General features: G+C 38.0%; 2 protein-coding genes across 7 annotated transcripts in view; one reads left to right on the top strand and one right to left on the bottom strand.

Annotated features, from left to right (window-relative positions):
* LIN54 (lin-54 DREAM MuvB core complex component) overlaps window positions 1-14,284 on the top strand; it is a 94,372-nt gene extending 80,088 nt beyond the window's left edge. For all 6 annotated transcript variants that reach the window (XM_074396370.1, XM_039468569.2, XM_074396371.1 and 3 more), the window contains 8 exons: window positions 666-739; window positions 891-1,088; window positions 2,397-2,488; window positions 3,935-4,006; window positions 4,842-4,944; window positions 5,106-5,243; window positions 10,565-10,767; window positions 13,612-14,284. In XM_074396370.1, the coding sequence (XP_074252471.1) occupies window positions 666-739; window positions 891-1,088; window positions 2,397-2,488; window positions 3,935-4,006; window positions 4,842-4,944; window positions 5,106-5,243; window positions 10,565-10,767; window positions 13,612-13,813 (1,082 nt within the window). In that variant the 3' untranslated portion in view covers window positions 13,814-14,284. The remainder of the gene's footprint in view (window positions 1-665; window positions 740-890; window positions 1,089-2,396; window positions 2,489-3,934; window positions 4,007-4,841; window positions 4,945-5,105; window positions 5,244-10,564; window positions 10,768-13,611) is intronic.
* Window positions 7,701-27,731, bottom strand: part of THAP9 (THAP domain containing 9) — a 39,286-nt gene continuing 19,255 nt past the window's right edge. Inside the window, exon 6 of the mRNA XM_074395668.1 lies at window positions 7,701-26,874. Coding sequence (XP_074251769.1) covers window positions 24,900-26,874 — 1,975 coding nt within the window. The 3' untranslated portion in view covers window positions 7,701-24,899. The remainder of the gene's footprint in view (window positions 26,875-27,731) is intronic.

Genomic DNA, 27,731 nt, shown 5'->3' with positions numbered 1-27,731 from the left:
GTCAGGAATTCAAGACCAGCCTGGCCAACGTGGTGAAACCCCATCTCTACTAAAAATTAAAAAATTAGCCAGGCATGGTAGTGCACACCTGTAATTTCAGCTACTCAGGAGGCTGAGGCACAAGAGTCGCTTGAACCTGGGAGGTGGAGGTTGCAGTGACCTGAGATCATGCCACTACACTCCAAGACAGAGTGAGTCTCCGTCTCAAAAAAGAGAAGAAAAAAAAAAAAAAGACACAAGAAAGATATTTTCTCTGGTTTGAATAGAAACAGCAAGTAGAAATAGTAGTGTAGAGTGGTATTGTTACTCAAGCTTATGAATTCCAGTTATTTTATTTTTACAACATTTCATTTGATTGGATTTAGTACTGAATGTATAAATCATCTGAACACAGATTGAATATTGTCAGTTGAATGTTTTCAACCTACAGATATTCCCTCATAAAGTGGATGGACTGTAGCCAGTTTAGATATAAGTTCTCTGGTAGATGGGGTAAGCGATTTTCAAAGGGAACTATCCTGATTAAAAATTGCTCAAATTAGGAATCAAATGGAGTTCTTTAAGCTTTTTTATGAGAATAACATGGGAGAGCTAAGTATTCTTAAGTGTTTTAAATACTATTTTCTGTGAATAACTTGTTCATCCTTTTTTTGTTTTCTAAAAAGCAAAGCCAGTTGTTGTTAATACAACCCCAGTACGGATGTCAGTTCCAATCGTCTCAGCTCAGGCTGTCAAACAAGTGAGTATCACATAACTTCTTTCTCAGTCTCTCCCAAATAGACAATTTACCTTTTAAGTAGAAAGTTAAGATTTAGGTACAAGAGATTTATACTTAATTGAACAGCTGTAAAATACATTTTGTGGTCACTGATAGACGTCCCTTTTTTTAGGTTGTTCCAAAACCAATCAATTCAACTTCACAAATAGTAACTACTAGCCAGCCACAGCAACGGCTTATCATGCCTGCCACGCCACTGCCACAGATCCAACCCAACCTCACTAACCTGCCACCAGGCACTGTCCTGGCACCGGCTCCAGGAACAGGGAATGTGGGTTATGCAGTGCTTCCAGCTCAGTATGTTACTCAGGTATGTGGAAAAAATGAAGTCATTGTATTGCAAAAGTGATAATGGGATCCAAGATGTCAGTCAGACACATCTGACTCAGTATTAAAGTGGCACTTTCCAGAATCTTGAAATGTTAACCCAAACCTTTGAGTTTATTTCTATGTACCTTTAGCAGTTTGAGATATACAGCACAGGTCAGATATACAAGTCAGACAATTTGGAGCTGAGAGCAGCTTGGCAAGAGGGCAAGGCTATGGCGATACGATAGAAAATAGATTGAAGTTAAAATCAGCAGAATCCAAATGTATTTGGAAAAAACCATGGCTGTTAAAAAGCTCTTCCTCACACACGAATTTGATGCCACTGACTTGGAAAATAAGTTAAAATTTATTTATTGGAAAATAAACTGTGAGATGCATTTCTAGGTGACGTATCTTTAGTGATCTACTCTTTTTTTTTTTTTTGAGACAGAGTTTCGCTCTTGTTACCCAGGCTGGAGTGCAATGGCATGATCTCGGCTCACCACAACCTCCGCCTCCTGGGTTCAGGCAATTCTCCTGCCTCAGCCTCCTGAGTAGCTGGGATTACAGGCACGCGCCTACATGCCCAGCTAATTTTTTGTATTTTTTAGTAGAGATGGGGTTTCACCATTTTGACCAGGATGGTCTCGATCTCTTGACCTCGTGATCCACCCGCCTCGGCCTCCCAAAGTGCTGGGATTACAGGCTTGAGACACTGCGCCCGGCCCAGTGATCTACTCTTACCTGGTCATCTTTAGAATGAAAGACAGGGAAACAAACCCACACGTGTACTTTAACGAAAGGTACTTTGGAATATGTTATGTGGCTGTTAATAAAAAGAATAGTGTTCAGTATTTTTGTAATAAGTATTTCTTATGTTTAGAAGTTGATGTAAAATAGAAACCCAACTATTGTGCATGTAACTTCTCATTCTCTGTAATTTGTAGTGTGATAAATGATCAATACATATAGTACCTATTTTATTTGCAAGTAGGCACATTGCATTTTTCTAGCCAATACAAGTTATTATAATACTTTGAGAGCATTCATAGAATTTCCTATCATTCTGACATAATTAACTCTTCTGTGAAATTATTTATTTATATTTGTACTATATAGTACTGTAAAATAATTCACATTATTTTCACTTACAGTACTGGTTTGAGACCTTAAAAGAGCTCTATTGTGTGAAATTCTCCATTACGTTTTTCTTATTTTAGTAGATGAATATGTATTTCTTACTGAACATCATACCTGACAGTACTGTCCGTTTTTGGAAGTATCTAAAATTAATTTTCTTTACATGTAGCTACAGCAGTCTTCTTATGTATCAATAGCAAGCAACTCTACCTTTACTGGAACATCTGGTATCCAGACCCAGGCACGGCCTCCATTCAACGGGTGAGTATTTTGAAAATATGTACATAAGCTAAGTTGTTAGGTCAGCTTAAATGCAAAAATAAATATATATATTCCAGAATACATCCTCTTTGATTTTTTTTCCCTCTTAAAGCCATGTGAGCATGCCTCTAAAATATTTTTGGTAATATTTAAAACAAAAATTACAGAAATAGTCAACTCCCAAATACTCTTTATTCAGATTCACCAGTTTTGCTACATTGGTTTTATTAGTCTCTTTCTTTCTATGTTTCCAAAATGATGATGGTAACTATTTGTTATCTTTATTTTTTGAGACAGGGTTTTGCTCTGTTGCCCAGGCTGGAATGCAGTGCTATGAGCTCAGCTCACTGTGACTTCCACTTCCCAGGCTCAAATGATCTTTCTGCCTCAGCCTCCTGAGTAGCTGGAACTGTATATGCATGCCACCATGCTCTGCTAATTTTGAAATTTTTTGTAGAGACATGGTCTCACTATATTGCCCAGGCTAATCTCCAATTCCTGGGCTCAAGTGATCCTCTTGGCTTAGTCTCCCAAAGTGCTATGATTCCAGGTGTGAGCCACTGCACCTGGCCAACTATTTTTAAAATTATGTTAGGTCCTTGTTTTTTGTTGATGTTTATTTGTTTTGTTTTTTTTTAAATTTTTTAGAGAATTCCTAACTCATATTTGTTTATTAATCACTGCCTTTGCAATATTAGCTTAGAAGCAGTGCTTAATTACCCAGAACCAGTCCAAATCCCACTTCCATTTTCTCCTCCACGCACTCCGTTTCCTCCCTGCCTTTTATAGTTGAATCCCTAGAGTTTTGAGGCAATCTCAACTTTTGTTTTCTTAGAAGGGACAGTGTCTGTGGCATGTTCTGTAGCATCTATTGTAACTTCCTTTTAAAAAATCATTCCGCCTGGTGCAGTGACTCATGCATGTAATCCAGCACTTTGGGAGGCCAAGGCGGGCAGATCTTGAGGTCAAGAGATTGAGACCGTCCTGGCAAACATGGTGAAACCCCGACTCTACTAAAAATACAAAAATTAGCTGGGCATGGTGGCGGGCGCCTGTAGTCCCAGCTACTTGGGAGGCTGAGGCAGGAGAATTGCTTGAACCCAGAAGGTGGAGCTTGTAGTGAGCCGAGATTGCGTCGCTGCACTCAAGCCTGGAGACAGAGCAAGACTCCATCTCAAAAAAAAATTCCATATCTTGTCTACCTCTTTTTATGCTACAACTTGCCTTTGAACCCAATATAAATGAAGCATCATAGCAAACTTTTTATATTAGATGGGCACATTTTTTAAAGCTTTATTTCTGGAGGGATTTATAGATTGGAGACTTTTCTAATTTTAAATTAGTTTTGGGTCTAAATTTTTAAATTTTAAATTATTTGTAGCCACTAAATTAATTTTAGTTACTATTAATTGATTAAATGTATTTTTTTTTTTTGTATCTGCACAGCATAATTCCATCAGAGTCTGCCAGTCGGCCCCGAAAGCCCTGTAATTGTACAAAATCACTGTGTTTGAAATTGTAAGTAGTTTTTGCCACTGTTTGCTCATTTAATATAATTAGAAATGTTCTTAGAAGTAAATGGAGTTAACTCAAAATTTTTAGCAGACCAAAGTTCATAACTCTAAGTAATTTACGTAAACATACAAGTGAATGTTTGCACACATGTGACAGTGTAAAAATATTATTTCATTCATTCAGAAAGAAATTATTTAGAGTCCTAACTGTACATGGATCACAGGAGTAGGGGTTAGGGACACAGCAGCATGAGACAGACATAGCTTCTGCCCTTAATAATAATTTTATCTTATTTATGACTTTTGTATTTGGTCTCTTAAGTGAAGTGAAACTAAGTCGTTTTAAAAATCATTGAATGGTTAATTTGCGTATTAGCATTAAACAAAAAGATCTGACATGAAATAGTTAAATGAAAAGCATTGGTCTTATTCGGGTGTAGAATCCAAAGAAGTACTACTATAACTCAGATGAGCCAGTTCCACTATTAGAATAGAACCAGTGTTTTTCCTTTTTCAGAATTTTGAAATGCCTTACTTTTGGGGGCACATAAAATTATATAGGTCTTGTGTTGACAGCTGTTATTGGTTGAACTAAGTTTTTGGGCCAAAATTCTAGGACTTGGTGATATAAACTTTGAGTCTTAGTACTGTGTGTGGTTAACAATATGTGTTGTTAACTCTTTAACTGGGTGGCTGAGTACATCTCTAAAATGCTTTACCATATATATAGTATGTGTACAATATATATATACACACACACAATGTCTGCATGTATAATCAGGTACTTGGTAGTTTTGCTTAATAATGACTCTTTACCTTATACTGACTTTACCTTTCAGATATTGTGATTGCTTTGCAAACGGTGAATTTTGCAACAACTGCAATTGTACTAATTGTTATAACAATTTGGAACATGAAAATGAAAGGCAAAAAGCAATAAAGGTGATTTATTTTTTAATTTCACTTAACTGACAAATATCCAGTTTTATGAGTTTTTTAAATAACCCAATTGTCTTGCAAAGAAACATATTAATTCTTTTTCCAGTGTTTAAATTTCATCTACTATGATTTAACTCTAACTGATATTTGATCTATTTTGCTAGGCATGCCTTGACAGAAATCCAGAAGCCTTTAAGCCTAAGATAGGGAAAGGAAAAGAGGGAGAATCAGATCGACGTCATAGCAAAGGATGTAATTGCAAACGATCAGGATGTCTTAAAAACTACTGTGAATGCTATGAGGTGAGATGCTGGGTGGGGAAAATAACCTCCTTTAAAAACAGTTTCAGAAAGGACATACTACAAAAATTTACTTGAAAATTGGGAAATCACCTTGCTATTGCAGTTTGAAAATATGCACAGTTGGTGCAAAGGCCCTTGTTTGAGGAAGGCCTTCGAGCCTCCCTAGCACAGCTTCGGAGGAATACTTTGGGTTTGTTATTATAGCCTGGGTCTTATTGGGTGATTTACCATAACTTTGTTGTTATTATGCCGGAGGTATGCAGATTGGAACACCAATATATTGATTTTCAATAAAAAATAATAATATCAAAGTGGATTGGAAACTCTGCAGAAGTGATTCTCAACCTAAGGGGCAGTTCTAATTACTGTTCCTCACAGGATTCTTGGATACATATGTCTGGGTGCATGTCTCATGCCTGTAGTCCCAGCACTTTGGGAGGTGGAAGTGGGTAGATCACTTGAGGTCAGGAGTTTGAGACCAACCTGGCCAACATGGTGAAACCCTGTCTATACTAAAATACAAATATTAGCTGGGTGTGGTGGTGGGTGCCTGTAATCTTAGCTACTTCAGAGGCCGAGGCACGAGAATCACTTTTACCTGGAAGGCAGAGGTTGAAGTGAGCTGAGATTGTGTCACTGCACTCCAGCCTGGGTGACAGAGCAAGACTCTTGTCTTCCCCAACCAAAAATAAAAATAAAAATTAAAAAAAAAAAAAAAAAAAAATATATATATATATATATATATATATATATATATATATATATATATTTATGGATACATATATATGTGGATACAAAATAGCTTGCATCCCAGGGTGCAGTCTGGAAATTAAAGGATTATCTTGACTAAAATGCTGGTAGTGCCCACTCAAAGATTACTGCTCTGTGAAAAACTAAAGTAGTTAAGAAGTTTGCTTTGTGAGCGTAAACATAGGAAAGGGGGATCTGGCATATTGCTAGATGAGGTTACTGGTCATGGTAGGCGATCATCTCCATTTTCACTGTTTCATTTTTCCATTCAGTTGGTTATTTTTATTTATACGTCAGGCAACTTCTTTGGAAGCTACCACACCTGGCTGATTTTTGTATTTTTAGTAGAGATGGGGTTTCACCATGTTGGTCAGGCTGGTCTCGAACTCCTGACCTTGCGATCTGCCCACCTCGGCCTCCCAAAGTGCTGAGATTACAGGCGTAAGCCACTGCATCCAGCCACAAGTTAATTTTTTAAACTGTCTTAAGTAACATCTCCAAATCCAACAAGCAGTTTTTATCTGCTCTGAAAAATGCCATATAAATCTTCCCCTTCTTACTTTAGACACAATACTATATAGTTTTAGTTTAACGGCTTATGTGTAATAATCTAGTCATTGAGACTAACCCTAGGTTACCATAATTGGTTTCTTGGTATGCCTGAAACTATTTACTAACTGACAGTCTTTTGAGTGGTTGAGTTATTCCTGTTCTTGGCTCTTCTCATACTCTCATATATTTTTATTCTTATTCTCAGAGACAGTATGTATGTATGTATGTATGTATGTATGTATGTATGTATGGGCAGAAAGCCTAGCTTTGCCCTTGCTAAAGTTACCACCAGTGGCCACACTGTCTCTTGGTAAGGTTTGCCCTGCTACAGGACCATGCCCTCCAGTTCAGTGCCCTCTCCCATTCAGCATGTGTCACATGAAATATTTTGTGTATTGCATGCATTCTGCACATGTACCCCAGAACTTAAAGTATAATTTTAAAAAAGAAAGATTTTGTGTATTGCATTCTCTGTGTAATGAATTCTTTCCTAATCTACTTATTTAAAAGGTCAAATATTCCTCTCAGGAAGTAAAGTAGAATACGAGAGCAACATCTTTTGAGTTCTGCAGATGATGAATGAAAATTGCATAAAGAGACAAGTTTATATTTGTTGTTGTTGTGGTTTTTTGAGACAGAGTTTCTCTGCATGTAGGCAAACATTAAAAAAAAAAAAAGAGAGAGAGAGAGAGAGAAAGACAGAGGCTCACCCTGTCACCCAGGCTGGAGTGCAGTGGTACGATCTGGGCTCACTGCAATCTCTGCCTCCTGGGTTCAAGCAATTCTCCTGCCTCAACCTCCCAAGTAGCTAGGATTATAGGCACCTGCTACCATGCCCGGCTAATTTTTGTATTTTTTTTTTTCAGTAGAGACAAGTTTTTACCATTTGGCCAGGTTGGTCTCAAACTCAAGTAATCTACCCACCTCAGCCTCCCAAAGTGTTAGGAATAGAGGTATGAGCCACTGTCACAAGTTTATTTATTTATTTAATTTTTATTTTTTTTTTGGAGACAGAGGCTTGCTCTGCCATCCAGGCTGGAGTGCAGTGGTGAGATCTTGGCTTACTGAACCTCTGCCTCCTGGCTTCAAGCAATTCTCCTACCTCTGCTTCCTGAGTAGTTGAGATTACAGGTGTGTGCCACCACACCTGGCTAATTTTTGTATTTTAAGTAGAGATGGGGTTTCACCATTTAGGTCAGGCTGGTCTCGAACTCCTGACCTTGTGATCTGCCCACCTTGGTCTCCTAAAGTGCTGAGATGACAGGCATAAGCCACTGCATCTGGCTCCAAGTTTATTTTTTAAACTGTCTTAAGTAACATCTCCAAATTCAACAAGCCAGTTTTTATCTAGTGTTGGAATCTTTTAGTCTTTTGAATACCTGATAAAAATAGCTTGCTTGCATTTAGAAACCATATCATACAAAAGCTGTTATGAACATGTAAAAATTAACACTTCTTTTGAGAACATGGAAATTGATATAAAGTTGGATCAGAAGGGGAAAGTGACCCTTTCATGTATATGGCATTGAACAATCAATACATGCTGGGCATATGAAATTCAGATATATATGAACTAATCATTTAATTGAACTGGTTAATAAATCTGTAAATTAATAGAAGTAGAAAAGATACTGTACTGGTTGAAAAGTGTTAGAAGAGAGAGCCTTGCCATACCTATTTTGATGACATTGTGTCAAGACAGATACACTGTCTAGTAACAAATTTATCATTCCAAAATGTATGTACATTTTGGAGAAACTTAGAATATACTAAACAATGAATAGCAGTGGGTACTTGGCTGTGAATTAGCTGTGGGCTTATCTGACATTTTGTGTTGAACTGTTGTTCTTTTGACACATTGTTCTTCAGCTGAATTAGTCCTGTTGGTTTGCATCTGGGCAACGCATTCATGTTTCCTTCCAATTCCTATAGGCTTATTGATTGTATGAATGGCTCCCCACCTTATTTCAGGGTTGCATCTTTTCTTGTGACCTTTTTTCTCCCCTCCACATCTGTTTTTTTTTTTTTTTTTTTTTTTGGTACAGGGGAAGTTAAATTAGCCAAGGTAAGTATCATTGCTATTTCTCCATCCTGAGCTCCTGTTACACATTATTAATATCTTTCTTATGGTTCTTAAAATATAAATAGAATTTTTTAAACCTTATATAGATATATAATCTAAATTACCAATATTGGTATGTCTTCCCCACTCTGAGGTCAGGAATTTTCTCTCTTCATCACTAGGTGCTTATTAAGTGTTGCTTTAGTTAGATTCCCAGTCAGGATCGCAGTAACACAGTTAACACAAACTTATATCCAAGTCCTTTGGTAAATGAAACTTATTGGTGTATTATAAGAAAGGAGCAGAGTAAATGTATTTATAATTCAGTCCGTTTATCTTGCTAGGTGCTATAGAGAGAAGGGACAGTTTTATCAAAGACATGGGTTTACTGAAGAAAATGCAGCTGACAAAAAAATACTCAAATTCATTTGAAATCAGGGAAGTGTAAATTAAAGAACAATGAAATCTTACTTTATCTCCCCCACCATCAGATTATAAAATGTTAAAAGGAGTTATAATATCCATTGTTGGAGGGAATGTGGGAAAACCTTCCTTTACACATTGCTGATGAGATGTGAGGTATTACAGCCTTTTGAAAAAGCAGTCTGGCTCCATCTCTTAAAATTAAAAGAAACAGACCTGTTAACCAGTGAGCCCAATTCTAGAAATCTAACTAAGAAAAATAAAAAGGGATACTGTATACCAAAAAACCTTTTTATGCATCATTTGTAGTACCCAAGAACTGGAAACAAAAATAAACACCCATCAATAGGGAAATGAATGCCCAATAAAATTGCCACATCATACCAGAAATTTACACCCACCCATTAAAGAGAATGAATTCAAGCTATGCCTGATGACTTTGCAGGGATTCCATGAGTTATAAGAAATGTAAAATGCAGAAAAGCTGATACGGTATATGATTTTGAAAACAAACCAAAAAATGAAAGAGTTCTATATTTGTTAATATATATACATAAGGTCTAGGATTTTATATAAATCATATTTGGCATATTTTTACATGCAAATGTTTATTTATATAAAATGTAAAATACACCCTAGTTTCATATGAGTTATTGAAGGGTGTGGGGAATCTGAAGTCCCTCCCAAACTCCCTCTTCAGATTAAAAATAGCACAATAGAATAATAAAAATAGCATCTATGAAATCCCTTTAATGTGAAATTGTATACATATGCATAAATGGGAGATCACCTATATGTTAATGATGATTTGATTAAGGTGGCTGGATTCAGGATGACCCTTATTTTTTATTTTTATTTATTTATTTTTTGAGATGGAGTCTAGCCCTGTTGCCCAGGACAGAGTGCAATGGCACAATCTCAGCTCACTGCAGTCTCCACCTCCTGGGTTCAAGCAAATTCTCCTGCGTCAGCCTCCCAAGGAGTTGAGATTACAGGCATGCGCCACCACGCCCGGCTAATTTTTGTATTTTTAGTAAGAGACAGGGTTTCACCATATTGGCCAGGCTGGTCTTTTGACCTCGTGATCCGCTTGCCCAGGACAGAGTGCAATGGCACAATCTCAGCTCACTGCAGTCTCCACCTCCTGGGTTCAAGCAAATTCTCCTGCCTCAGCCTCCCAAAGTGCTGGGATTACAGGCATGAGTCACCACGCCTCGTCTTATTTTCAGTATTGTAATGTATCATTCATGTTTGTGGAAAAAATGTGTTACTCACATCTGAAGTAAATCTGTGTTCATAGTGGGGGAAAACTGACATGGAAGGACACAGCCACAAATGTTATACAGCCACCGTCAGACTTAAGAGTACCTAACCTAGCTAGCCACATTTGTAGTTAGCGTTTGTCAGCCAGAGATGCTTCCATCTAATCTTATCAGTTGACCAGGTAATGCTATTATCTATTTGATTGTGGCATCTACTTACAGTAATGTATTTTGGTTTTGATTTGGAAACTTTTCTTTTGTAAATCTTTTAGGCAAAAATAATGTGTTCCTCAATATGCAAATGTGTTGGCTGTAAGAATTTTGAAGAAAGCCCGGAAAGGAAGACATTGATGCACTTGGCAGATGCAGCTGAAGTAAGGGTACAGCAACAAACAGCAGCGAAGACGAAGTTATCTTCTCAAATTTCAGACTTGCTTACTAGGCCAGCACCAGCTTTAAATAGTGGCGGTGGAAAGTAAGTCAGTATTTTAATCTTTTTATAGTATTTCCCAAATACTCACGTTTGGTAAAGTTTCTTTTTGGGAGCTAAGTTGAGTTTATACTTTTAGTTGTTGCAAACCTGATTTTTGCACTTTCTTTCCATCTTCAGTTAACTTGTAGATGTTTAAAGCTAACAGAAACTACTGTTGGATTATTGTGCAGGTCTAAAATGCACAGTAATGATTTAGTCCATTGTGCTTAATTTCTGCCTACTAAGATGAGGTGATTATGTAATTCGAGGAACCCCAAAGAAAACCAGTGTTTCATGTGTCTCAATGAAAGTGTAATTATTCATGTTTTTGCATTTTCTTACCTTCTCTTGCCTCTTCCATTTCTTGGAGCACTTTCCCCATCCTGCTGGGCCACCCATCATATCATACTGTAATAGTGCTGCTCAGTTTTGTTATCTCCTTTATCTGCTAAGCTCTGGAGTAGAAAAGCTTGACCTCTAAAGTCAGGTAGACTTGACTTTCTACTATCTGTGCTACTTAGTAGTTTGTGAATCAGACAAGTACTTCATCTCTTTGAGCTTCAATTTTCTTACCCTGAAAATAGCCCATATCAGGTGGCTGTGAGGAACAAGGCACGTCCAGAATATCTCCAGTGTTTGTCAAGACCCGATACAACATAGGTTTGTGATTTGGATTGGACTGGTATTAGCAAGCTTGTTAGAGGTTAATTTGAGGAGTTATTAAATGGAATGAACCTTGCAAATGGCATATTATTTTAAATGCCTAAGTTGAAAATGAGATCCAGTGCTTATAAAAATAAGGCTTTTTTTTTTTTTTCTTTAGGAGATGAAGTCTCGCTCTGTTGCCCGGGCTGGAGTGCAGTGTCACGATCTCAGCTCACTGCAACCTCCACCTCCTGGGTTTAAGCGATTCTCCTGCCTCAGCCTCCTGAGTAGCCGGGATTACAGGCATGCACCACCACACCCAGTTAATTTTTTGTATTTTTAGTAGAGATGAGGTCTCACTATGTTGGCCAGCCTGGTCTTGAATGCCTCACCTCAGGTGATCTGCTCTCTTGGCCTCCCAAAGTGCTGGGATTATAGGCATCAGCCACCGTGCCCTGCCTTAAGATACTCGTTCTAAAGATCTCTTATCATTGGAATATCAGCAGCAAATGGTCCTTGACTGAATAAAGTGGAATAAAGCACTTTAATGAGGCTTATAACCTGGGATCCTTTCTGGTCTTTAGAGTATTGAATCTAATCTCCACATGATGGTTAAAGATATTGCTACAATAAAATATTTGTAATTTTTAAACTTGGGAAGATGTTTGATATAAAATGAAAACAAAATTATAAAATTATACATTATAATCAACACTATGTATTAAAAACTTGTATTAAAAAGTTATGCCAAAAATAAATAAATAAAGTTATGCCAGCATGTTAACATGCTTGTTTCAAGTGACCAAAACCTTGAATTAGTATTTTCTAGTTTAAAGTGCTTGTTTGTATGTTAAAGATTCCTATACAGCTACATGGCAGCCTGAATTCTCAATCACTCTCTCTTGCCATTGTGAGCCTTAATTTCAGACTTCATTGTTTAGTATACTTCTGTTAGTGACTGCTTACTCATAGGTTGTTGAGTTAGTGATTAGATTATGTTGCTTGAATAAGACTTGAGTTGATGCTGGGCATGGTGGCTCATCCTGTAATCCCAGCACTTTGGGAGGCCAAGGTGGGCAGATCATGAGTTCAGGAGTTAGACCAACCTGGCCAACATGGTGAAACCCTGTCTCTACTAAAAATAGAAAAATTAGCCACGTCTGGTGGTGGCATCTATAATTCCAGCTACTCTGGAAACTGAGGCAGGAGAATCGCCTGAAACTGGAAGGCGGAGGTTGCAGTGAGCTGAGATCGCACCACTGCACTCCAGCCTGGACAACAAGATCAAAACTCTGTCTGGGGAAAAAAAAAAAAAGACTTGAGTTGGCTACAAATATAGCAATCATCACCATGGGTTGCTCCAATTTAATCCTCTGTAGTTCGGGTCTTTATGAACGCAGCTCTGTATAGAGCAACATTTGGTTTCCCCATTTTGTTTTGTTGTGATAGAACAATGCAGAATTTTGGTATGTTTTCTTGTTTTCTACAAACATTATCAGTGACTGTAGTCAAGTGCTTTATTTTCCATTTTGTCCAGGAGATAGTGCTGTCAATTCCCAATATTATTCATTAATTCAGCAACTATTCATGTAGTGTCTTGATGTGTCATGCACTATTCTAGACTGGAGCGACAGCAGTAAATAAAGATTGAACTTACGGAGGAGCATACATTCATGATTTGGGAGGATTTAGTTAAAGAAATTCTAGTCTTCATGTAAACCAGGCGTCCCCAAACTACGGCCCGTGGGCCGCATGCGGCCCCCTGAGGCCATTTTTCCGGCCCCCCCCACCGCACTTCAGGAAGGGGCACCTCTTTCATTGGTGGTCAGTGAGAGGAGCACAGTATGTGGCGGCCCTCCAACGATCTGAGGGACAGTGAACTGGCCCCGTGTAAAAAGTTTGGGGACGCCTGATGTAGACTGTATCTTTTAGTTACCACAGAACCTTGCCTAGGTAATACATCACGTACTTTATGTTAAATGTTCTATTTCCTGAACAATATTCTAACAATATGTGAATGATAAAACCAGATCTAACTTGTTAAAGCTCTTTTTAGGGTGTGCTTGTGCTCACTGTGTAAATTGTGATGCTCATCCTGCTGGTGAACTGTGAAAGTGTCAGTAGAGATTTCCAGATGAAAGAATGTCACCCACTTTTGTTGTTATTTAACATCACCAATTTCTCTCTCAAAAATCATTTCAGATTGCCATTTACATTTGTAACTAAGGAAGTAGCTGAAGCCACATGTAACTGCCTCCTTGCCCAGGCAGAGCAGGCAGACAAGAAGGGAAAATCAAAGGCAGCGGCAGAACGGATGATACTTGAGGAATTCGGACGATGTTTGATGAGTGTCATCAACTCTGCAGGAAAGGCAAAAAGTGACCCTTGTGCCATGAGTTGCTAACTCTTGCACAAAAGACTGATAAATGGAACTGTACAGAAAATTTAAGGTGCAGGGACACTTGATTTTCTGGAAGAAAAACAATTACTGTATTTTAATTCAGTCCTTGTTGTAAAAGACCTGAAATTATAATATGGAAGAAGAAATTTTAAATGAGGAAATTAGTACATTTTAAATCTTAGTTAAATCTGCTTATGCCCCTTCTAAATTGAATTTTTCTTTATTGTATTATATATATTTTTTAATTTGCTTGGGTTTCTTAAGAATTAGATGTTTTCTTTCTGATACCTTTGACAAAAAGTGTTTATAAATGACTATAATTTATAATGTATGGTGTTGTATGACTTTGTTAGTAGAAAAGCCAAAGCAGCAGTGGTTAGCACTGTTATTCTCTGGGACTTGATCTCAAATATATGCAGATAGAATGTTACATAAACAAATTCTTTTGAAACAAATGACATTTTTTTTTTTTTTTTAATTAAGAAAAGCACTATCTTTTAAAGAAAAATCAGACTTTTAGGGCAGATTCTGGAATAATATCCTGTTGTCTCTTTGGGAATGTCAGAAGGGGAAACAATCCCCAGGCACACTTTTAAAATTTTTTAAAGTTATTTTTAAAAGACATATAAAATATTAAAGGACAGTAAATAATTCTCAGAGGATGAGCAGTGTGTTTCTATATAATAAGGAATGGCTAACAGATGCTCTCGGCTGACTCTATTTTCTTTCAAAGAGGTAGTATGTATTTAAAGTAATAAATTGTCAAAATGGTTACTGGGTACTACTAAAATGATAGGTGCATATAAATAGAAGTAAACATATTATGTAGTTGTAATATAGAACCTCGCATAGTAATCAAGTATAAAATTTGGCATGGGTGGAGAAACAAAGAATATGGAAGCTATAAAAGATGAATTTAGAGAAGTTTTCAACTATACAATCAGTTCTTTTTATAGACTTTTGAACTAAGGTTTCAAACCAATTCGTGACTCTTATTTGACGCACAGAAATGGGCCTCTTAACAAAATTTTCAAAATTGTAGTGAGATTTCTTTTTATAAGGGAAGTTTAATATGGCATTATTTTCAGCCAGTTATTTGGTCAGATGAAGGACTACTCTTTTCCTATATTTACTAAAATAACCTAAATCATTTTCAGTAATTCAAAAACTCTATGAATTTAAGAGCCTGTTGTGATAGGACTCCTGATTTTATGACAAGAAAAAACCATGTTGAAATTCAGGCATTTTATTAGGTATCTTAATCATTGGTAGTGTATGATTATTGCATTTCCTACAAGGACTCTATAGTTGTATGTATTAAGTGTGTACATATGTTCATATGAACTCACAAGATATAGGCAATAGAAATTAAGTAATCTAAAAGAGGATTCCGTTATTCACTAAAGTATCTTCCATTTAAATTTGGATTTATAAAATTATAGTGCAGTAACTTTAAATGTAGATAGTGCAAACATTCTTAGCACCTCAATGTAGTATGTTTAATTAAAATTTGTATAAATGTAAATTAGTATAAAAGGACAAAATAATTAATCAAGTTATTTTTCAAAAGATTGCAATAAGTTTTTGGTCTTAACCTAAACTTTGTTCATTTTGTACATACTCTGTGTTAATTCTAACTGCACCTTTGTGATGTGTATTTATATACAGTGTGCAGAAAATGTTTGTGAAATTTTGATTACAATTGTAGATTATGTATGATGGCATTGCTTACGAATGTTTTGCTTGTAAAAAATTTCAAGGTGCAATCAAATGCTACTAGTTTTTCTGATTTTCAAAAATCTATCTAAAATATGAAGCCTTTTCCTTCCTGTGTAGTACTTACTCCACTTTTTGTATTCAGGCATTTGCATCAAATTGCTGAACAAGATGAACAGCCACATTAATTCAATGATTTTAAAAGACTATTTGGGGAGGGTTGGGTCTATAATTTTTTAGCTCTATTTACATCCCAAAGTAGAAAGATTAAATTTATATTTACTAGAGCTATTCAAAGAATACACTTTTCTATATTGTAAAAACAGGACAGCAAAGTAAATCATACAGAAAATAAACATTTATACTATTCTGTAAAAAAAAAAAAAGGTATTGCATTTTTTCTTTGATAACATCACTTTTAACCATTTAATATGCAAGAAACCTTTTAAATTATCTGAAGTAAATTTTACATTACTTCTGAAAACACACAACTAAAAAATTGTATCATTTTGCTCAATTATTACTAACATAAATTGCTCTGAAATGAGAATATGTCTTCTCTTTCTTTCCACTGTTTCTTTTAAGAGTAGGAACTCAGCTGGGCATGGTGGCTCATGCCTGTACTCCCAGCACTTTGGGAGGCCGAGACAGGCAGATCACAAGGGCAGGCATTTGAGACCAACCTGGCCAATATGGTGAAACCCTGTCTCTACAAAAAAAAAAAAAAAAAAAATTTTAAGTGGCGCATGCCTGCAGTCCTTGCTACTCAGGAGGCTGAGGTGGGAGGATCCACCTGAGCCTGGGGAGGTTGAGGCTGTAGTGAGCCAAAATTGTGCCACTGCACTGCAGCCTGGGCATCAGAGTGAGACCCTGTCTCAAAAAACAAAAATACCCAGAAAATCAATCTACTATCTCCCTTTTAATGTGAGATATTCTTAAGATGGCCATCTTTCTTAGTTTCCTTTTTTTCTGACTGGGAAACAGAACCTTAATGTTACAGGTACAATGGCAAAATTGGTGAGGTGGAAAGGACATAGTCTTTAGCTCATTTTCTGGCAAGTAGACAACTGACGTTTTTTCAACCTTAGGTAAAATGTGAGTAAAAATACTTTTAGAAAAAAGTTTTCTTTTCTTTCTTTTTTTTTTTTTGAGACGGAGTTTCGCTCGTTACCCAGGCTGGAGTGCAATGGCGTGATCTCGGCTCACCGCAACCTCCGCCTCCTGGGTTCAAGCAATTCTCCTGCCTCAGCCTCCTGAGTAGCTGGGATTACAGGCATGCGCCACCATGCCCAGCTAGTTTTTTTGTATCTTTAGTAGAGATGGGGTTTCACCATGTTGACCAGGATGGTCTCGATCTCTTGACCTCGTGATCCACCCGCCTCAGCCTCCCAAAGTGCTGGGATTACAGGCTTGAGCCACCGCGCCCGGCTCTTTAGAAAAGTTTTCTATTGTTCTATCACACAAATTGTTAAGAAAATGAATACTTGTTACGTAAATGAAGCTTCACAGCAGGACCTCCAGCCATAACTTTGATCATATTGTATCTATTAAGCATTTTAGATAGGAATTCTGGTGTGGCCACCCAAAGCAGAGGAAAGGCAATCAACTATACATCTTTTACTATTGGAGTTATTTTCATTATGTAAATTGCTTAAGGCTTTTCTTGTTAGGGCTTCTTTAATGCACATTTTGTCATGATCTGTAGAACAAAGATGAACTTTTTTTTATCCAAGTGATTTTATGAGATGAAAGCTCTAAGGTTTTTTTTTTTTTTTGACTCAGAGTTTCCCTCTTGTTGTCCAGGCTGGAGTGCAATGGTGCGATCTCGGCTCACTGCAACCTCCACCTCCCGGGTTCAAGTGATTCTCCTGTCTCAGCCTCCCGAGTAGCTGGGATTACAGGCATGCATCACCACACTCAGCTAAATTTTGTATTCGTAGTAAAGACGGGTTTCTCCATGTTGGTCAGCGTGGTCTCGAACTCCCGACCTCATGTGATCCACCCACCTTGGCTATGAGCCACTGCACCCGGCCAAAGCATTTTTTTTTTTTTTCATTAAAAATATCCTTCTAAATGGCAAATTTTGTGAAAGCATTTAAGACACTCTTAGTTTCTATTCTAAAGCAATAAAAAAAACAAGTATATTAAGGATAATATTTATTATAAGGTCACAGGTACAAAGAAGAAAAGCTAAATGATCATCTTAAAAGTTGCAGAAAATGGGCCGGGCACGGTGGCTCAAGCCTGTAATCCCAGCACTTTGGGAGGCCGAGGCGGGTGGAACACGAGGTCAAGAGATGGAGACCATCCTGGTCAACATGGTGAAACCCCGTCTCTACTAAAAATACAAAAAATTAGCTGGGCATGGTGGCGCATGCCTATAATCCCAGCTACTCAGGAGGCTGAGGCAGAATTGCCTGAACCCAGGAAGCGGAGGTTGCGGTGAGCCGAGATCGTGCCATTGCACTCCAGCCTGGGTAACAAGAGCGAAACTCCGTCTCAAAAAAAAAAGAAAAAGTTGCAGAAAATGACTGTGGATATAGGAAAAACTGCTGAATTATATGCTTTTTTGTTTGTTTGCTTGAGATGGAGTTTCACTCTGTTGTCCAGGCTGGAGTGCAGTGGCATGATCTCAGCTCACTGCAACCCTGCCTCCCAGGTTCAAGCAATTCTCATGTCTCAGTCTCCCAAGTGGCTGGGACTACAGGCGCATGCCACCACACCCAGCTAATTTTGTATTTTTAGTAGTGATGAGGTTTCACCATATTGGTCAGGCTAGTCTCTAACTCCTGACCTCAGGTGATCCACCTGCCTCAGCCTCTCAAAGCGTTGGGATTACAGGCATGAGCCACCGTGCCCCGCCACTATATGCTTAAGAGGGTGAATAGTATGGTTCTGTGAATTCTACCTCAAAAAGGTAGAATTCTGCTTTGTTCCCCCAAAAAGTGCAGAAAAAAATAAGTATCGTAAAATTCAACAGCCATATATGATTAAACAAAAAAATAAAGTCTTCAGAGAACTAAGAATAAACCTGATTAAGACCATTTACAAAAAAAACCTACAGCTAACATACAGATGGTGTAGAATGCTTTCCTTTAAGACTAGGAGCAAGGCATTATTCATTCAACACTGTAGTTCACTGTGTAATAAAGCAGGTGGGAAAAAGGCCCACAGATTGGAAATAAGTAAGACAATATCTATTTGTAAATGATATGATTGCCTATATAGAAAAACCAAATAATCTAAAACTACTAGAATAAGTGAATTTAGCAAAATCAGTAAGCAAGAGTTGACTGTACTTCTACACAGTAGCAATGAATATTTAGAAACAAGTTTTTAAATCACCACTTGTAGCACCAGAAAACATGAAATCTAACAAAAATCTGTAAGATCTGTGCTGAAAAGTAAAAAAATGAAGAAAAAGTAAAAACCTTAAAAAAAGAAGATATACCATGTTTCACAGATTAGAAGATTTAATGTTATTAAGATGTCAATTCTCCCCAAATTGATCTATAGATTCAACACAACTCCTGTCAAAATCCCAGCAGGAATTTTTATAGAAATAAACAAGCTGATGATAAAACCTATATAGAAAGGGACAACTAGAACAGCCAAAACATTTTTGAGAAAAGAACAAAGGGCTGGGCATGGTGGCTCATGCCTATAATCCCAACACTTTGGGAGGCCAAGGCAGGTGGATCACGAGGTCAAGAGACCAAGACCATCCTGGCCAACATGGTGAAAACCCATCTACTAAAGACACAAAAATTAGCTGGGTGTGGTGGCACGTGCCTATAGTCCTAGCTACCCAGGAGGCTGAGGTAGGAGAATCGCTTGAACCTGGGAGGCGAGGTTGTAGTGAGCCAAGATTGAGCCACTGCATTCCAGCTGGGCAACAGAGCAAGACTCCGTCTCAAAAAAGAACAAAGCTGGAAAACTCGCACCTAATTTCAAGACAGATAAAACTAGAGTGATTAAGACAGTGTGTTAGTGGTGAAACGATAGATCCTATTTATAATTGGAAGAGGACAGAGACCCCAGAAATAGACCCCTGTATATATAGTTGTTTTTTTTACAATGGTACAAAAGTAGTTTAATGGGGATAGTTTTTTAAACAAATGGTGCTGGCATATCCATATGTAAAAATATGAACCTCAAGGCCAGGTGCGGTGGCTCACGCCTGTAATCTCAGCACTTTGGGAGGCCGAGGTGGGCAAATCACTTGAAGTCAGGAGTTTGAGACCGGCCTGGCCAACATGGTGAAACCCCATCTCTACTAAAAACACAAAAATTAGCCAGGCGTGGTGGTGCACACTTGTAGTCCCAGCTACTCGAGAGGCACAGGAATCACTTGAACGTGGGAGGTGGAGTTGCAGTGAGCCAAAATTGTGTCACTGCACTCCAGCCTGGGCGACAGAACAAGACTCAGTCTCAAAAAAAAAAAAAAAGAACCTCAACTCATATACCAAAGTTAAATGAGAATGAACCATAGCTTACATGTAAAACCTAAAACTACTAAATATTGAGAAGAAAACCTAAGAAAAATCTGTGACCATGGGTTAGGCAAAGATTTTAGATATAAAATTAAGATCCCAAAAAGAAAAACATAGAAAAATTGGACTTACCAAAATTAATTATATCTGCTTTTCAAAAGACAGTTAAGGCTGGGCGTGGTGGCTCACACCTGTAATCCTAGCACTTTGGGAGGCCGAGGTGGGTGGATCAACTGAGGTCAGGAGTTCAAGACCAGCCTGGCCATCATAGTGAAACCTCATCTTAAAAAAATAAAAATAGGCCGGGCGCGGTGGCTCAAGCCTGTAATCCCAGCACTTTGGGAGGCCGAGGCGGGTGGATCACGAGGTCAAGAGATCGAGACCATCCTGGTCAACATAGTGAAACCCCGTCTCTACTAAAAATACAAAAAATTAGCTGGGCATGGTGGCACGTGCCTGTAATCCCAGCTACTCAGGAGGCTGAGGCAGGAGAATTGCCTGAACCCAGGAGGCGGAGGTTGCGGTGAGCCAAGATCGTGCCATTGCACTCCAGCCTGGGTAACAAGTGAAACTCCGTCTCAAAAAATAATAATAATAAAAAATAATAAAAATAAAAATAAAAAAGACAGTTAATTTAAAAAGCCAGACTGAGAAAAAAAAATTGCCAAACACATCTGATAATGCACTTATATCCAGAATATGTAACTAATGCTCAGTAAGAAAAGAGCCAGTCTTCCAAAATATGAACAAAAGACTTGAACTGACATTTCACCTAAGAAGATACGCAATGGCAAATAAGCAAATGAAAAGGGGCTCCACATCATTGGTTATTAGGAAAATGCAAGTGAAAAATTACATGGCTACTTGAAAACAAGTAAATCCTGACAATGCCAAATGCTGGGAAGTAGGACAATGGAAACATTGATATATTGCTGGACAGAATGCAAAACCATAGTCAGTTTGCAAGCTTTGGCAGTTTGTTACAAGGTTAAACATACACTTACCATATGAACCATCTCATGGTTATAGCACATTTTTTTCATTAATCATTTGATGGACATTTAGGCTTTTTCTCACTTCTTGGCTATTATAAATGAAGTTCATGTATACATTTTTGTGTGGACGTTTACATTTCGCTTGGGTATATGCCTAGGAGTACAATTTGATAGGTCATAGGTAACTGTATTTAACCTTTTGAGGAACTGCCCGGCTATGTTCCAAAGCTGCTGCACTAAGACTATTTCACATTCTCACCAACAAAAGCGTATGAAGGTTCTAATTTCTCCACATTCTTGGCAATATTATGTCTTTTTTTTTTTTTTTTTCCAGAGATGGGGGTCTCACTATGTTTATTGCCCAGGCTGGTTTTGAACTCTTGGGCTCCAGCAGTCCTCCCGCCTCAGCTTACCAAAATCCTGGGAGTTGAGGCATGAGCTACTGTGCCTGGCCATGTCTTCTTTATTTTTTTTGAGACAAAGTTTTGTTCTTGTTGCCCAGGCTGGTGTGCAGTGGCCCAATCTCAGCTCAATGCAACCTCTGCCTCCTGGGTTCAAGCACTTCTGCCTCAGCCTCCTGAGTAGCTGGGATTACTGGCATACGCCACCATGCCCAGCTTTTTTTTGATATTTTTAGTAAAGACGAGGTTTCATCATGTTGGCTAGACTGGTCTCAAACTCCTGACCTCAGATGATCCACCCACCTCAGTTTCCCAAAGTGCAGGGATTATAGGTGTGAGCCACTGCACCTGGCCTCCATATCTTTATAATAGCTGTCCCAGCAGGTGTAATATTTCATTGTCATATTGATCTGCATTTTCTGGATAGCTGATGTGAACATATATTCATGTGTTTTATGGCCTTCTGCATATCTCCTTTGGAGAAAAGTCTATGCATATTCTTTACCCATTTAAAATTTTTGGTTATTTGTCCTTTTATTATCGAGTTATAGGAATTCCTTGTAGATATACTACCTTTATCAGATAAATGATTTGCAAACATTTTTCCCATTCCATGGGTTGTCTTTCACTTTCTTGATAGTATCCCTTCAAAGCACAAGTTAATTTTGATGAAGTCCAATTATTTTCTTTTGCTGTGCTTTAAGTGTCTTAAGAAACCATCACCTGCCAGGACAAGGTGGCTCACGCCTGTAATCCCAGCACTTTGGGAGGCTAAGGCAGGCAAATCACAAGGTCAGGCGTTCAAGACCAGCCTGACCAACATAGTGAAACCCGATCTCTACTAAAAATACAAAATTTAGCTGGGCATGGTGGCACACACCTGTAGTCCCAGATACTCGGGTGGCTGAGGCAGGAGAATCGCTTGAACCTGGGAGGCAGAGGTTGTGGTGAGCTGAGATTGCGGCACTGCTCTCCAACCTGGGCAACAGAATAAGACTTTATCTTAAGAAAAAAAAAGAAAAGATCTTGTGCCAATCTAATAGTTTAAAAAAAAGTAAAAATAAAAGAAACCACCGCCTAATCCAAATCTCCAAGATTAACTCCATATTTTTCTAAAAGTTGTGTAGCCTTACCTCTTATATTTAGGTTTTTGCTTCATTTTGAGTTAATTTTTTTGCACGTGGATATCCAGTTCTCCTAGCACTCGTTGTTGGAAAGTAAGAGGATAAATTTTTAAAGGGAATGTTTTTCTCTGAAGAAAAAAATGGCAAAGATGCAAAGTAGAAATTATAACCAAACTGCCCTAAATCAAATGTGAATGAATAATTTATTTCACTGTAAAGCATATCGATCAAGTAAGTCTGGTATAAGACTCCAAGCCCTTTCACAAGTGCAGGAGCAATTAACTGGGCTAAAAGTAGTGATGAGACTATTCTTATCTTCTTATCTAAGAAAAATCTGTGACCTTCAAATTTTTCCATATTTATTGTCTCAACTGACCATCTTTTTCCAATTTATCTAGCACTTAAAGGAATAATGCAAAACACTAAATTGCAGACATTTGTACATCAGTCAAATGTAACACCAAAGGGTATTAGATACTATATGTATGAACCTTGCTTTACATAAAGATCAGGTACAGAGCTTGGATTTATATAAGCAATAAGTTAAAGCTGGTGATTTACAAACAGGCTTCCTGTAAATAAGATTTATCCTGGTGTATTTAAATTCAATTCTATTTACAAACAACAAAAAGTACAATATTCAGACCTTTCAGCAATAAGTTTTATATAAAATGAAGTGTAAACTGGTTATTATGCTTCAAAATTTAAGCCTTTGTTTGAGGTAGAATAAACAAACATCAAAATACTTTTTAAGGGGAATTTTAAATAATATACATTTACCTTGTCAGTCATCTTTTGTAATTCTAAGTTTTCCTATTAGGATTAACTGTACTTTGTGAACACTTATTCAGTGACAAAAAAGGAGATGTTTTACAAACACAGGTGAATAATGTGCTTGCTTCTTCTATCCATTAAAATACTCCCATTTGTGAAAGTAGAGTTACCTGTTTTTCTATTTCTCTTTTCAAATGTGGATGTGAGTGGAGAAAATTGTCCTTAGTATGCTTCCTTTCAGATTAGGTTTCTCCCTGTTTTCTGATGAGCGTTGAGTTCTTCCAAGAGAAGTCAAACTAAGTGTCCAGCTTACTATTCAAAAGTAATATTTCAAAGTTCAGGGATAATGGAGAGTGAAAAACACATTAGGTATGTTCTTTCCAGACTGCACTCCCCAGCGTGGCTGTCTGACAAAGTTTCAGACTTCTCTTTCAGGGTATCCTGGGACAAGGGGATTTTTGTAGTATTTGATATTTGTTTGTGTCTAATTTTCAAACTACGATTTAATTTTCATATTTAAGTAAAAGTTATCTCCGGCTGGGCACGGTGGCTCAAGCCTGTAATCCCAGCACTTTGGGAGGCCGAGGCGGGCGGATCATGAGGTCATGAGATCGAGACCATCCTGGCCAACATGGTGAAACCCTGTCTCTACTAAAAAATACAAAAAACAATTAGCTGGGTGTGGTGGCGTGCACCTGTAGTCCCAGCTACTCGGGAGGCTGAGGCAGGAGAATTGTTTGAACTCAGGAGGCGGAGGTTGCAGAGAGCCGTGATCACGCCACTGCACTCCAACCTGGCACCTGGCAACAGAGCAAGACTATCTCAAAAAAAAAAAGTTATCTTCAAGGTTTTATAGGTATTGTTAATTTTCTTAAGAATTATAAACCAAAGAGTTTTTAGAAATGTAGTCTAGTCATAAAAGGAGTCAATGTTTTGATAACTCAGTTGTTTTTCTTGTTTTTGAAGCAGACTGAACAAGTTAAAACTGTGTCCAGTCACACTGCTTAGTCTTATAGTAGTAAATTCAAAGACAGTACCTATTGGCTAATCTGCTCCTACTGACCTACTGCTTCCACATTTTGGAAAACTCCTAAATGCTGCAAACCATACCAAAAGTATAAGCAGATTTTTGTGATATGCAGAGTTAATAATTTTAATAAGTCAGAATTGCAAACTTGTCCACTGTGCAGAACGGTCAATTTATAAAATAAGGTAAATTTAACTTTAAAAAATGTTGACTGACTGGGTGCAGTGGCTCACGCCTGTAATCCCAGCACTTTGGGAGGCCAAGGCGGGTGGATCATGAGGTCAAGATCGAGACCATCCTGGCCAACATGGTGGAGCCCCGTCTCTACTAAAAATACAAAGATAAGCTGGGCGTGGTGGCATGTACCTGTAGTCCCAGCTACTTTGGAGGCTGAGGCAGGAGAATCGTTTGAACCTGAGAGGCAGAGGTTGCAGTGAGCTGAGATTGTGCCACTGCACTTCAGCCTGGCTAGAGAGAGAGACTCTATCTCAAAAAAAAAAAAAAAAAAAAAAAGTTGACCAAGTATTTTTAATTTAAATGTTAATATATTTTAGGTCTCTCATTTGAATGGATATCCATCGTTACTCAGCAAATGCCTGAATTTATTGGTATTAGCAAAACTTGAACATTTATAGTCTGGTAGAGATGACCAGTGTTTCCTTGATAAGGTTTTCATATCAGTTCTCTCTGAATGTTTTAAAGGGTTCTGTGCAACATTGTTAGCTCTAATATTTAAGAAACAGATTATTATATCCTTTAGCAACTTAACAAAGTGATTGATGGCACACACTTCTCCATCAAAGAGATGCTTATTCAAATCTACAAAAAGATAAATATGCCCAGAAAGCTCACATAATATTTTCTGTTGAAGATACAATTCCCTCTGTTTAGGAATGAGTTCAAAAATTGCCATTCTCGAATGGGTTCTTAGAACTCGCTCACAAATATTTATTACCTGACATAGACTTTCTGAGGGAAAATGCAAACCATTCTTCTTTTTAACAAATAATAGTGACCCAATTTTAGAGGCTTTGAGATCCGATGCATACAGTGCAGTGATGCAGTCCTCACAAGTTAAAAGAGCTGATAACTTGTCTGCAACATAACCAGCATAACAGATGAGATTTCGTCGATTATCTGATAGGTCTAATAATGCCTCACTTAGTGAACAATTAGACCAGTCTTGACAAATGCCCTCTTTGTGAAAGAGAGTCTTTGTAACACTGACACCATACTGACGCTGAACTGCCCAAAGGGCCAAGTCTTTCCTTCGAGCAACTGAAATGTCAAAGATGCTTACTTTGCTTAGAAAAACTTCATCTTGAAATGTGCATCTGGTCTCCAAATTATGGTAAGCTTTCTGGAATGCCATGCAGGTAGGGCTAGAACTCGTTACTAATACCTGCCTAAGCATCTTTAGAAATAATTCCAGATGATCGTGACTGAATTTGTAAGTCAGAAGATAAGGAAAAGGCATGACCTTTGGGAAAACATAATTTTGGTAGAGCCATTTTAAGCTCTCGGCATTGAGCAAAAATCCCAGGAATCCTAGTTTTTGCTTACCTTGAATTATTTGATTATTGCTACTGTCAGATAATGTAACAAAAATAGTCTTGGCTTCAATTAACACATGGTTTATTTTACTGTAAGTTTCAGGCAACAGAGGCCCTTTAAGTCCCTTTCCATAACAGTTTCTACTATTAAAAATGTCAAACAGATTGTTAATTAAACGTAAAAAATGGATGGTACCAATACAGTTTTGAAAAGGCGGCAGGCCTAAGGATAGCAAATATTCTAATGCACTGGCTACACTCTCACTAAAGAGTTGGGCAGCACAATTCACTTTCAGTATATGATTTTTCAAATTTGCAGGTGTACTTGGAATTCTTTCCATATTTGATAATTCCTGTTCCTCTAGTGCTACTAACTCCACAAGGTGCTGCCAATGTGCTATGCCATTAATAAACTGAATGCTTTGAAAATTCTGAAATGCATTTCTTATTAATCTTAGCAAATGGCAAGAATCAAAGAAGTATGCAATCTGTTGACTACAAGATGAAGGATGCTGAAATGTACATTTCATATCATCTCCATCAATATGTATCCCTAACGCTTTTGCCATCTGAACACTATGTGCTGTGGCATCAGATGTAACAGCCAGAACTGTGATTCCTATGTCACTCAGTTTACCAATAGTCAGCCGAAGCAGCTGAGCTTGCAAACATCCAGATGCTCTGTTTACAAAAAAATAACCAAGAGGTGTTCTCCAATGGCCAAAAACACCCACTGCCATTAACAAAACAGTTTCTGTAGCAAGTGGTGTTTCATCAGCATCAAGTTTTCCAAGACCAAAGTCCATAAACCCCTGTAAACTGTGACTGCTGGGATCCCACTGAAGCTGTTGTTTGAGAGGTATACTTTTTATTATCAATGAACAATATTGATAGAGTTGATCTCCATTCTGTACTCTTCGTTGAAGAAAAGAAAAAATGTGGCTGTTGAAACCTGGACCAGGTTGGCATTTGGATAACCATCTAGAATATATAAAAAGTGAAACACAGAAAACTTAAAGAAACAGAAATAAAAAGGTAAATAGGAAAATGACTTAAGCAGTACTAAAGTAGTCTTCCATCCCTGTAGAAATAAAGCCAAGTATATAAGAAGCCAAAGTCTATAAACATTTTCAATAGTATATTCATAGTTACAATAAAATAGTAAGATAAGAGAAACTTAGAAACACAAAGTAGTATTTTAAGATGCAAACATACAACTTTTTTTTTTTTTTTTTTTTGTAGAGACAGGGTTTTACCATATTGGCCAAGTTGGTCTCAAATGCCTGACCTTGTGATCTGCCTGTCTCGACCTCTCAAAGTGCTGGGATTACAGGCATGAGCCACCACACCCGGCCTTAAATTTTGTTATTTTTTTCTCGGCCTGGGATTCGAACCTATGACCTTCCTATTCCTGTGTCCTACCTACTGTGCTACCCTCCTAATGCTCTAGTCCTATTCCTAACACTAACCCTACCTGGGATTCGACCCTGCACCCTCCCGGCTCCTAGACCTATGCCCCGACCACTGCGCTAGCAGGCTGCCTTGTATTTTTCTCATTTATTCTTTAAAAAGTAAACAAACCAGGCCGGGCGTGGTGGCTCAAGCTTGTAATCCCAGCACTTTGGGAGGCCGAGGCGGGTGGATCACGAGGTCGAGAGATCGAGACCATCCCGGTCAACATGGTGAAACCCCGTCTCTACTAAAAACACGAAAAATTAGCTGGGCATGGTGGCGCGTGCCTGTAATCCCAGCTACTCAGGAGGCTGAGGCAGGAGAATTGCCTGAACCCAGGAGGCGGAGGTTGCAGTGAGCCGAGATCGTGCCATTGCACTCCAGCC

This window comes from Saimiri boliviensis, chromosome 3, assembly GCF_048565385.1.
Source record: "Saimiri boliviensis isolate mSaiBol1 chromosome 3, mSaiBol1.pri, whole genome shotgun sequence".
In the NCBI taxonomy this organism is placed as follows: Eukaryota; Metazoa; Chordata; class Mammalia; order Primates; family Cebidae; genus Saimiri; species Saimiri boliviensis.
Note: the sequence above shows the minus strand (reverse complement) of the source record. Positions and strands in the feature narration are given on the sequence as shown.